Source organism: Lissotriton vulgaris, chromosome 7, assembly GCF_964263255.1.
Source record: "Lissotriton vulgaris chromosome 7, aLisVul1.2, whole genome shotgun sequence".
NCBI classification, from domain to species: Eukaryota; Metazoa; Chordata; class Amphibia; order Caudata; family Salamandridae; genus Lissotriton; species Lissotriton vulgaris.
In genome coordinates this window covers 1,117,244,664-1,117,258,121 of record NC_141695.1, presented here as the reverse complement: position 1 = coordinate 1,117,258,121, position 13,458 = coordinate 1,117,244,664, and the positions used below count along the sequence as shown (strand labels likewise).

General features: G+C 43.8%; 1 protein-coding gene across 1 annotated transcript in view; it reads left to right on the top strand.

Annotated features, from left to right (window-relative positions):
- LOC147703008 (janus kinase and microtubule-interacting protein 2-like) overlaps positions 1 to 13,458 on the top strand; it is a 179,037-nt gene that overhangs the window by 156,402 nt on the left and 9,177 nt on the right. The window contains exons 19-20 of the mRNA XM_086931569.1: positions 3,822 to 3,887; positions 8,129 to 8,201. Of these exons, the coding sequence (XP_086787695.1) occupies positions 3,822 to 3,887; positions 8,129 to 8,179 (117 nt within the window). The 3' untranslated portion in view covers positions 8,180 to 8,201. The remainder of the gene's footprint in view (positions 1 to 3,821; positions 3,888 to 8,128; positions 8,202 to 13,458) is intronic.

The window sequence follows — 13,458 nt, the reverse complement described above, 5'->3', positions numbered from 1 at the left end:
ACACCCTTCAGCACACAGTATTATGCAAATCATGGCAAATATTACATAATCACAAGCAGAATATTTATAGCAGAAGAACTGAGAGACATGGAAATGCAGATCAATGTCTGCCTAGGAATAGCAACAATTTAGAGGTCAAAACTCAGACCCACTTCGTATTAGTTACATTTAGACCACAGAAAATAAGACGCACATTTCTTCTCACTAGACTCGACTGTTGAAACTGGCACTTTCAGGTTGTCTGAGGCGGTCTACTACTAGCTAGGCATAATCTACCACTCCCGGCAGGGGCAGGTGATTACACACACTGTATAACCTGTGCTCACCCTTGGGTAGCTTGGCACTGAGCAGTCAGGCTTATCACAGAGGCAACGTGTAAAGCATTGGCACAACAATCAAAATAAATACACCATGCATCACAAAAAAGACTTCACACATGATGCATGTAAATAACGTTTGTATCCAAAACACTCAATAACCAACACAACATGAACATCATGTATTTCTGGGCATAAATCACACTTGGAATAATTACTGGCAATACTAGGCCCAGCTGTGTTAAAATGACATCAGTAATATGCACACTTGGCAAAGGTCCTATTATGCACCCCCCACCAGCACCCATATGCCCACCCTAGCAATTATTGTAATTCAATATCACACAGTTAGAGGGTGCACCTCAGGTCACAACGATATCAGAAATATGTACATTCACAGAATTATACCACTTTTTAGCAGCACCGCAAGCAGAGGGTGCATGGGTAAAACAAATGTCGAACATAATGCCCTTCTGGCAAGAAATCAACATGTAAGACAACACCACCTGCCAGTGTCATGAAGTACAGGAAATCTGCAGACTATCACTCCCACACACACTCACTCTGCACTGACTTACAGTGCAACAGCTATCAGGCAGGTCCGTACGGAATGCACTTGCACACATATGCATTCAGCATCCTAATGCAGTGCACTGATTCCTAGCGGGTCAATTGAAAACTTACTGCAGACCCCGTGGCCCAAGCCTCTCTCTAACCTCTAACTCACCCCGACTAGCCTGCACCCACAGATTGTAGATAACCCATCCCCCTTGGACACTTGGGCGCATGCGGCTGGAGTCACTCTTAGTCAGGGTCCCAGGGAGATGGGGGTAGGTAGCAGGATCATTGAACGTGGTTTGTCAGCCACTCGAGAAGTTCACCCACAGGATGCAGAGCAGAAAAATGCTGAGACCAATAGTCGGTCACACAAAAGGGTTCCACAAGGGCCTTCCTGCACCAGCCCAGTTCTGTGAAGCACTGGTGGTTCTACCAGTCTCTTGACCCTCTTCCGATCATTCTCGGAAGCATTCCTCCAGCCCAGTCAGTCACTCTCACTACCCAAGCCCAAGCCGGGTGATACCTCGCAACACAATGTCATCAGGAGCTGGGTGAGTATAGGGTAGTTGGTCAGCTGTGCTGAAGGCCAATAAGGGAGCAATTGATGAATGGCGAATGAAGCAGGGGAGCCACTCTGGTGAAGGAGGCATCCAGGTACAGTTCGATCAGAGTCGCACCCAGGCAATCCAGGTACAACACCTGGTATGTGATGATACAGGTCGCATCAGACCATTTCGGTCACACATAATGAATAGTTGCAAGTTCTGTAACTCCCTGGGAAATCCAAAGACAATTCTGGTTATGTGCAACAAAAAGTTGCAAATTCCATATCTCCCTGGAAATGAAGCACAACGTCTGGTGCATGTTGAGGTGGGTGGCACCAGACAATTCTGGTCCCAAGCACAGACGCAAGTTCAGCAATGCCTCATGAGGTAGAATGAGGCACTACTATGGCTAAGCCCACTCCTCTGAGGATCATAACCTGTTAATCAAACACTGCACACAATGATCATGTAGTCGGCATGTTGCATGAGAGAGATGCAGCATGATCGACGAAGCGAGCCACGCTGGATCCTGCCACCAGTGAATCCTCTCACCACCAACAAGATGCTTGTACGTACAGAGGTCCCCATGATACAGAGGCCACAAGTCTTAGATGCGGGCAAGAAATCTGAGGTTCGACACCAGGCAATCCAGGCTCCGGGCACAATTCTTAGTTTCATTGCTCAAGCAGCGATACCAGTTGGGATCCAGCAGACGATGTGGGCACTTAAGAGAGCACCGCTTTCCCGGTGTCACAAGTAGATGGTGTTGGTCCCTTGTAGGAGATTTTTGATGTCCCCGACACCTCTGAAAGAAGAGGTAGCAAGCCAAAAAGCCCTTGGAGAGCACACTTCAGGGTGCCACACAGTAGCAGATAGTTGGCCCAGGCCAGCCACACTTCAGGAAGGGCACACAGTCCTTTTCAATGGCAGTAATCCTCCTTGTTCATAGCAGATTCCACTGGCAGTGTGCAACAGAGGGGCTCTGGTCCCAAGTCCCCACAAGTGTATCTCTGCCCTGCTGTAGTATGGCACCAGTAGTTATACTGTAGTGTGCCTTTGAAGTTGGGGTGTTTCAAAGGGTCTCATTTGAAGTAAAGATGTCTCCCCTGAATGTCAGTCTGTTTGCCATGAGGCCGTGCAATCCTGATTGTAATCTTTAGTGGGACCAAGATCTGGCTCCAGAGGCCAAGTGTCAAAATCACAGTGTTTTATAGCTGTCGCTGGGGAATGCCTAGATGTGCTCTTCCGACCTGCAGTGTGGATTGGAGCAAAGCACAGAGTTAAACAAAGAGTTTTTGAGCACAAAAAAGTAAACAAACTAGAAGTGTCATTTCTACACTAGACCTGACAGAACCACCTTTACCACTGGAAAGGGTTTGTAACTTCAAATTCAATGAAAGGAAACATTATGAGGCTACTCCATTGCAATCCACTATTGAAGCCAGAAGTAATTACACCCCTTTCCTCGTGTTAATCTATGGGAAGAGTAAACCTCATAGGAAGTGAAAACACACATGGGTATTCTTCACTTCCTGGGCAGGGAACACACATGTGTACGTTCTCTGCCTTTCACCCACCACTCAATTCACCCCTTAAGGGTGTTCGGTGGTAGTGAAAGGTCCTATCAGGATGACTTGTGATTTAGAAAGGCCAGCCTGAATAGAAGCACAATTGCTCACACACAGACCTGCAATGGCAGGTCTGACACGTGTTTAGAAACACCGTAGGTGCAAGCGCGCACACCGGCCTGCAATGGCAGGCTGGGCACATGTGTAGAAAACATCAAGTAAACACCACTTCCTAACATGTATAGGAAGGGCGCGTGCACTTTAACACTGCATTTACAGCGGGGAAGTGCCCAGAACCCAATGGCCACTAGAAGAGAATCAGCAAAACCCGGGAGAAAAAAGCAAAATGTTTAGGAAAACACTACCTGAAGAGTTCAGGTCTAACAATCACCCATGTAACATACATATCTGGTCATTTTCACAAACCAGGGGAACACATGTATCTGCCCACCACAGGTATACATGTCACAATCCCTGGTTTATATAGTGATCTCACCTTTCATAAAATGCTCACAATAGGAACAGTTTTAGGGACACAAGAGGCACACCCTTCTATCTGTATGAGAAAACCCAAAAGGGGAGTGGGAGTAAGACATTTTCTTCATTTAATGTTTTGTGAGCATTGAGGAATGATCGACTGTAACTGAGTGTTTAATAGCTTTACATGTGTAAATTACAGATGAGTGTCTGTTCCTTTTTCTGATCCAACATTTTTCAGCTGGTGTTACTGTTTCTCTATCCAACACAACACGTGCGCACACATGCCCGTCAGGTATAACAACTGTCTGCTTCTGCCGTTTTCCAGCTCTAAAGTTTCCCTGTTCAATTTTCAGAGAATACGGGATCTTGAAGATAAAACAGATATCCAGAAGCGACAAATCAAGGACCTGGAAGAAAAGGTGAGTGGTTATCCATCGAACTTTAGCCTCAGCAGACATGCGCCCTCTACTGGAGATGCCCAGTGCTACACACCCTACTTTGTGTTAGGCTTTCAGGAGCAAAAGAAAAATACTGTGCTCTCACCAAAAATGCATGGGTATTATTTGTGAAGTCTGGGGCCTATTTATTTTTGGTGGGCTGTCCTCCATTCTAGATGGTTTACAGAGGGATGTAATTACAGAGTACAACTCACCATATTTTGTATAGGTTGGGGTCAATTAGGGTAACTTTTTCCAATTACACTTACCAATTTATTTAACGTGAGTGCGCACTTCAGGTAAAAAAAGAAATATCACAAGAGAACAGCAGGAGACTGGCTCAAGCAAAAAATATCTTTTGCTGAGCTATTTTCAAAAATTGGCAAAATTACAATATGTGAAATATCAAGTAATTTCAGGAAATTCTCAAAAAGTCTAATCTTGAGATCTTCGTCAGACAGGCAGAAGTATCTGTGCCTTCAGAAGAGCTGCCTCCAAGGTGAGTTCACTACAGGCACTCAATCTTTACTGTGTGAGGGTCATGTTCAATATGTCTGCACAGCAAAGTATTTTTTTTAAAAACAAACTGCCAAAGAAGAAATGGCCCTGCCAAGCTTGAAGGTTTCTCCCTATTCATAAAGGCCAATTTTCTTTCCTGTTTAGGACAGCTAAGCTTTTCCGAGTGGTCCTGAACAGAAAATAAAACTTATGGAATGCGTGCCCCCATTAAGGCAGACAATCTGATGTCTACAGATTGAGGGCCCAATGCCAGTGTGACTGTAAGCAGAGCTGGGAAGCAGTAAGGTTGTTGGACAGGGTACACCGCCACGTTTAGGCAGGGTACCCCGTCTGTGAACCTCTACGTCAGCCCCTTAGTACTTTAATAACATTGCCAAAAGAAGGCACTATGTTTTATGGAATATTTCTATTGGATGCCAAGGGAGCACCTGATATCTGTTGCCGAAATCTGATAAACAACTTAATTTTATTCGATATTCCATGTGGTGGGGATCTCCACTTTGAATTTTCCAATGTTACATGATTTCTGGTCTTGCTAGAAATTACTCCTGAACTTCCTTCCTTCTTTCTTTTACTTTTATTTCATATCTCTCTTTCTTGTAATACGGTTTTGTGTATAGAATAACAGACAGGCACTCAGGTTGCCAAACTGCTGGTTGTTCCACTTTACATTGGTCCACAAACAAGATTGTAAGAGTCCCTTAGAATAACTGTGGGTTCAGTTAGTGGTGTCAGAAGGACGGAGGCCCTGATGTTTGCACTGGCTGGAGTCTCTAAAAGTCCAGTGAGGCTGGGTCAGTGTCAATCATATAAGAAGCATTGGCATCTGTTCAGTGCCTGATGACACGGCTCCAGCCTTACTTGCATTTTGGAGGCATCAACTTGTCGACTTGTCAGACTACCCATGCAGACAGGTTTACCTGCGCTGATAAGCATGTATGTGGAGGTCATGAGCCAGATGTAGGAGCACTCCCTACACAGAACACCACCCAATCTTAGAAGTTTTAATTCTGTGAACAGAATTTGCTGAGCTTGATATGCACACAGCCTGCAATTTTGAAAAAGGCAGACTTTATGTTTGAAAAATCCAGATTCGCAACATATCAAGGACAAATGTCTTTGTGAGTCACAATGTACACTTTACAACCCCTTGCAAGTTGTTAGGAAAAGGGTGCCCGAAATGGGCACCCTTCACATAATAATTTTCAATGCAATCTATCAGTGGTTTGCTGCAAAACTTTGATTGGAGGGGAAGATGTCATTTCTCAAAGTAGAAACTGTCCATGAGGGAATATGGGCTGTTGGCATTCGGGGAGCACACAGCGGACCGCTGATATGTTTCCTGGTTGGATTGCAGCCTTTCCTTCTTAAAGGTTCCCCTCAAGGAAAATAGAGGTTACAAGAAAAAAATAGAATTTTCGTTGTACTCCTTCCCCGCATTCCCTGCCCATTCGACAGCAGTCACAGACTGACTTGTGTCTCCTTCGTATTAATGGAGCAGGATTCTTCTGATTCTACTGAAAGTTCACTTGTGGGTCGATTGATAGTGCAAAATAAATCCTTGTTAGCAAACCAGCTGCTGGTCAAACACAGTGACTGCTTTTGTGACCCAGGACTTTGTGCACGAGGCCATTGTATTTTGACTGCCGTCAAGTTCATACTTTAAATGCTGAGATATTATCTTCGTGTGTTTCGACTGTTGCTAGAACCATGCACAAAGTCGTCCTTGTGTTGTCCTAATTGATTAGACATGTCCTACCCTTCTTCTGTACAGCAGGGTTGAAGTTAATGTCCAATGCAGCCATTGGTAAGTGTCCCACTGTCACGCCAAAAGGGGGAAGGAGAATGCAACCAATATTGGTTGGTAAGGTAGCCTTGGACAATGCTGGCACTAGGTGAATACATCAGGCCCAACTATGGAACGTGGTTAAATCAATCTCAGAGGAGGGAGTGACACAGCCAACAGAGAAGACCCTGTGAGGTACATGGGGTAACAAGAACAACACACATGCTAGCAGACGTTTCTGCAAACATGGAAAAGGAAGCTGGGAAGGCATCTTCCCTGAAAAAGAAAGCTGGCTGGCGGGAATAGGTGGCTTTTGCTGAATGGCATTGGTTACGGCTAATGGTACCTCATCTAAGCATGGGCGGAAAATCCGTTTCGCTCGCGGATTTTGCGGATTTTTGGTAAATTCGCAATCCGCGAGATTCGCGAATCTCCCGCAAAATCCGCAAATCCGCGAGCGGATTTTGCTCGCACTGTTCGCGTGAGTTCGCGGCTTCCCAGTACAACTTCGCGCCCCGCGAATAAGTGCAAAATTGCAGAAATACGATCTTAGCAAAACTGAAACTACTTACCAGGTTAAAAAGTTCAGGCTCATCATTAGTAGCCATTTCCTGTAGTGCTTCCTGAGGGGCCCCTCCAGAGTTCAGTTGCCAGTTGCAACTATTATGTGACCCTGCTCTGAACCTCAGAATAGTTACACATATGCCACAAAGGTCCTGAATTACAGCTAAGGGAGACAAGCAGGAGCCAGGCTGGAAGTTCAAATCCATTAATCAGCCCCTAATTCATTATTGTCAGTTGGGGCAGGGCAGGTGTTGTAACTAATTTTGCAACAATGAAAGCACTTAGCAAGTGCAAAAGATCACTAATCAGGAAGCACTAAGGAAGCAGGTGCCAGCTAAAAAAATATTCTGTGACACATTAATCAGCCCCAAATTAATTCAGGTCACTTGAGGCAGGGAAGGTGTGCTTGCGTTGCCACAATAATGTACACTGACTGGACAACCAGAGGGTGCTGTGATGAAACAGAGGGTGGCATGGGTGGGCCAGAGGGTGGCATGAGTAGTCAGAGAGTGGCAGTGGTGACAGAGAGTGGCAGTGATGAAGAAGAGTGTCCCAAACAGGCTGGACACGTAGAAACAACAAGTTCGCAAAACTTGCGACCCGACAGGTAAGTTCGCAATTTGCGACATTGTACAAAACCCTCGCGAACTGGCAGAAACCCGCGCAAACACAAAAAAAAATCCGCAAATTCGCGAGAATTCGCGGATTTTGCGGATTGCGAGTTCGCAAATCCGCAAAATTCGCGAACGCGAGATTCGCAAAATTCGCCCATGCTTAACCTCATCATCTTGCAGATGCTCTTACCTTTAACATGAACCGACCTTCCTCAAAGGAGTGTCGTCTTCCAGCATTTTGAGCCTCTCCAACTCCACCTTCCTACACCCTGTTATTTCTTCAGCGGCGACCGGCGCAGGTAAGCGCGGTGAGGCTGGGCGGGGGGGGCTTAGTCGACAGACAACAGAATAGGTCAAATTAAATAAATAAAACCTATTTCGCCATCTGTCAACTTACCCCTGCCCTGCTCCACCGCCCCACCGCCCCACCGTGCTTACCTGCACCGGCTGCAACTGTGCTTGGTTTATGTCTATTAAAAAGACCGTAATTAGTCCGGTAAGTAGAAAGTCAAACTATTGATAGTTGTTGCGGAGGCAGAATTAGTAGAACTAAAAAATTCCCTGAAGCAGAGCTGGCAACGAAGATGGTGTTTGGTAGGCAGGTACGACTGATGAGCAGGCCCACAGTTGAGTCTGCTGCCCACTTTGCAGCTGGGCTCGAAGCATATGCACTATTTTTTATTTTTGAAAACAAAAACTTGTGCATTCTCACCTCTCCTTTTCTTTTCTTTTTCCTGCAGTTTCTCTTCCTCTTCTTGTTCTTCTCCCTTGCCTTTATTCTTTGGCCTTGATGTCACGTTGCCTTTTAAGAAGGTAAGCAACACCTTGCTTGTTTCCTTTCCCTATTGAAACTGTTTATCCGTCTTATCTGTCCTTCAATGTTTATCAATATGGTCAATGGCAAATGATGGATAGAAAGACTCAAACTCCAGGAAAGGAAGATCTGGGTACGAATTCTTACCTGGTGGTCACAGGGTAAAGGAAAGCAATCCGATCGGGGAAATTGGACCTTTTATCTGTATCGGCGATTTTTAGATGGAGTTCAGATATTGTATTTAATTGTAATTTTAATTGTATATATGTGCTTTTATGATGTTTTTTAACCATCGAATAAAGATTTACTGAACTGAACTGAACTGACTGCGGAGGATGTGTAGTGTCAAGAGGCGCAACCATACAACACATGGTTTAACCTGCACATGCAATATAACATGAACGTTTAATATCAAGAATAGCATTGCAAATAAACTAAATGATGTGGGGATTTCAGGTAATGCACGAGGACTGATTGTATATTGGTATGAGTATTTATTTCACAGAATGATGGTTATGCTCATCACAAGATGATCACCTTAGAATATAATTCCCCAAAACAATTAGGCTTTGCCTTTCACTATTTATCGAATTTAACAAACATTTATAACAGTAAAAATTAGTTACTCTGGAAACTATAGATCGGTTTGTGATATTCTATTTAGCAAAAAATATTGACATTGCGGTGAAAGCTGACATTTTCTAATCAAAAGGGTGTGAACTGATTTGACTCTTACATGTCTGTTATAACATTCTAGTTTCCAAAATTCAAGGTTTTCACTCCTTAACGTTTAATTTATGAAAGATGAGGCTTCTTTATTAAAAGTTCCTTAGATAATTTTTCTTTATCTCTTTTTAAATTGCAGTTATTTGCTTAACGCTGGGTGTTTAAATCATTCTGGTTTTCTGGAAACTAATTCAGCTGATTTCATTTTTGGAGAGATATTAATGCAAATTGTAATCTGAAAGAAACCTTTGATAATGAGGTCAGGAAATATTAAAAGACTGAGGCCGATATTCACAAGGAAGTGGCGGAGAGAGGCGTTAGCCTTTTTGGCTTAACGCCTCTCCCCACCACTTCGGAAAAGCAAGGCTGCACCATATTCACAAGGACATGGTACATCCTTGCTTTCACCCCTGCGATGGCGCTAAGTTTCACAAGTTAGCGCCAATGCAGGCACCCTTACACCAGAGTGCAAGGGTGTCTGCAAGCAAGGACGTTTGTTTATGTACAGAAAGGTGTCCCTTCCTGCACATAAACAAACCTACAATTGCAGTTTTTAACTTACATGTGTACTGCTTCATGCAGCACACATGTAAGATACAAAACTGCATTTAACCCCTTCCACACTCATGACGAGCTGGGCTCGTCATGGTGTAGCCTCCTCGTACACTCATGACGAGCCCAGCTCATCATGAACAATGGGTATTTTGGTTCTTCAGCACAGGGGGGGAAAATGCATAGCAGCCATGTTCGTTAATGTAAAGCAAGGTGCACCTTACTGTACATAAACAAACCACAGCATTTTGCATTTTCCATGTGTATTGCACAAGGCTGCACACATGGAAAATGCAAATACGAGGAAAAATAAAGCATTTCTCCTCGTATCGTAAACTTAAGACCAGGGTTTCCCTGGTCTTAAGTTTGGCATTAGCTCCTGTTTATGCTGCCCTTGTGAATAGGGGCAGCGTAAATATCAATGGGTGTTGCGGTGGAATGCCCACCACAACACCCACTGCACGCCCCTTTCATGCTCAACACAGCCTAAAAGGGGGCTTAATGCTGCCTTGTGAATAAGGCGAGGCCCCTATCGCCACCACAACATCACTGAACAGGGCTTGTGAATATGCCCTGACTCTTCAGAGATTGCAGTGTTCAGTTGCGTAGAATTTTACTTTGAAGGGTAAATATCTAAAAATCTGTACACAAGGTCACAGTATTATCTTCTCTAAACTATTTCCTAAAAGAAAGTGCACCTATATTACAAACTGTAATCCCGGCATCCATGTGGAGTTCTTCCAGTAAACAGTAATCCATGGGGACGATTATGCTTCTGAATATTGACATCAATAATACCAACTTGCAATAATATGGATGTCAGTTTGAGGTTGCCAAAATATCATCAACCCAATACTTTAAATTAAAATAACAAAAATATTGAATGCAAAACATAAGACAATAAAATCCAACGTTAAAAATATCTCAAACGAAAATATACAATACAAAAATAGTTTGAGAATTAACATTAAAATGTACCTAACGTACTGAAAAACCATTACACCAAATAGCAATAATATATTTAAAACATATTATATGTATTTGATTACTTGTAATTTAAATTTGACAAAATTCCACAACTTTTTATGCTCATTTAAGTATTATTTATGTTTATCTTGTAATTAACTATTACATATATATTTTAAAATAAAATTATTTTAAAAGCGCTTCACGTTTTTTTTACATTAAAAACTAATTTGAATAAAAAAAGCTCAATTAAGAAAAGGTGTCTTTCAAAAAATAAATAAGTAAAAATACAAGCAAAAGTATATGTACTCACAAATATTTGTATACTATTAAAAGTATAAAATTCCTATATTTATAAAAAGAAAGAAATATATTTTAAATACATTTTCAGTTTGAAAAATGTATATTTCTCTGAGAAATATCACCAAGTCCGAGAACACTTTTACCAGGCAGTCATTTGGTCTCACCATCAGTTCCCTCCTTACACCGCTTCGTTTGGACTTGGGGGTTAGGCCAATTGTTGACGAATTTGCTTATAGACCCCTGGTTTATTGGCATTGCTTATGGGTAACCCCGAAACTGGCTGTGTATAGGGACGAGTTAGAGGAGTTCATGGGCCTGCAGGGTGCTAGGAAACTACCGTGGCTAGTGTATGTCAAGAACTACCTTCTGGAGTTGGGCAGAGCAAGTCTATGGCACACCCCTAAGAAAGCCTGTGCCACAATTTCTAGAAAGGAATGGTCTGGAGTTACAGGGAGGGCACACTCACCTGTTTACAGGGGTCCCCAGCAACAGGATCATTCATAGTTGGGTATTTGACAATTAAAGACCAGTACATCCTAGAGTCTGCCCTGAATGAGATACAACCGGCACTGGAACTGTATATTCAATTTAGACACGAGGTTCTCCCACTGCAGGTTTTCGCCAACAAATGGGCATGTACACTCCCTCTAGGTTGTCCGGGCTGTAAGAATGCAGAGGAGTCAGAGCTGCATGTATTCTTTTTCTGCCCTTGTAACGGAAAATCAAGACAACGTTGGCTGACCCAAATATGTAGAAATCTGGGGACCAAATACTATGTAGAGGCATTTAGGTTGTTGAAATGCAACACTCTATCCCCAATTGTATTTGCGGTGTCACGCTTACTACTCTCTATGTGGTGTGTGCGCAAGTCGCTTCTAAAAACCAATGTACAAGACTAAGCTGACAACATTTTCTTTCTTTCTTTTTTAATCAGGCTTGCTCCATTTTTTTTTTCAAAGACCTTTATTGTACCTTTAACCTTATACACAGCTTCTGGCCTACAACCCCTTGGGCCGGCCGCAACTTATTCATATGCACTCTGTAATATCAGGATAACACAGCCCAAGTGCCGACATCCCAGGGGCACGGCGGCGTTCTATAACAATGCAGGTACACAATTCACAGTAGGATTATAAATCTGCATGGGTCTTTTTTTTTTTTTAAATAAACATGTTAACATCGCATCAAACACAGAAGACGACATAAACAACCATGTATGCAATATTTTGAATATACGTAGTGCAGTTACAGTTAAGTCCCCGTCGGTATATCTTCTGCAAAGTAATGGCCAAGTTCGGAATGGACTGGAAACCCACCATACAGTACTCAATCGTGGGACTGGGACTCTCAGTCTGAGCGGTCCTCGTCCGAGTCAATCTGGGGCGGTTCACAGATATCCCCTCTGAACTTGTTCCATGCCCCCCAGATCTGCCCCCATTTCCTGGGGCACCCCCGATGAACAAACACCGCCTTCTCGGCAACCATCGCTACGTCCATATCTCTACACCAATCCCTCAGCGTAGGCGACTCTTCAGCGCCCCATAGTCTAGCAATGTTTCGTTTTGCAACCATCATCCCCAGCATGGCCCAGTCCTGCTGTCGAAGAGTCAAATCCGTTGCGTCCCACACATTTAACAGGCAATGCCGGGGATCCGGTAGCAGGGAAACAGTCGTGGTTTGGGAGATGGTACGCATCACAGCAGCCCAGAACATAGCCACTCGGCCACAATCCCAAATGGTGTGATAGAATGTTCCCCTCTCCCCGCACCCAAGGAGACAGTACTCGTGAGAGGCCCTCCCTATCATATGCAGGACTGTTCTGGTGTAATACGTGCGGTGCAATATTTTCAACTGCACCAGTTTAAGCCTGGAGGGGATCGCTGTTTCCCGCGGCGAGGAGATTGCCTCCTGCCACTCTGAATCATCAAAGTCACCCACATCCCTCGACCAACTCAACCGCAACTTAACTAACCTGTCCGGGAGATTGTTTTTTTTTTTTTTAATTTTTGAAAACCTTTATTCGTGCAAATGGTGACATACAAATACGGGCCTACAACCCGGAGGCCGGCCACGGAACAAACTGGAAGACACCAATAGCAATAAAAAGTACGGAATGGTCACGCAATACTACCCACTGATGCAAGTCTATAATGCTAACGGAGCGTAACCCCCCGATAAAGGATCACTGAAGGTTAATTTTATATATATAAAGTAGAGGATCGGTTGTATAAGAAGCGTCTTGGTACACATGACGGGGAACAGAATCAACATCATTATAATAGGGAGTACGTAAGTCAGTTATCAGAATAGTCCAAAGCGGTCAAGCCATCGATACCCTTGCTATTCTTTTTCAGTCAGTGTCCACCCGCAACCTCATGTGCCCAATGACAAGCAAAACATCACTCTCATGATAATCAAATCATCAATGAGACGGAAAAAGGTGCAATCACCATACAACCCAACCCGGAGAGTAAAAGAAAACGAAAATATTAGAAAAAAGGGAAAGGAAAGGGGGAATCCACGTTACTGTACCCGCCCCACGGCGATAATGGCGATCCACAATCCAGACAGTAAACATTCTTAGGGGCGGGGAGGCTAAGTCAGGAGAAGCGAAAAAACCCCACCGAAAGTACAATACCATATGGGAATACCTAAACCTCCCCCCCCCCCGGGCACTCATCCTGCAGGGATCATGCACAGCAATGGAGA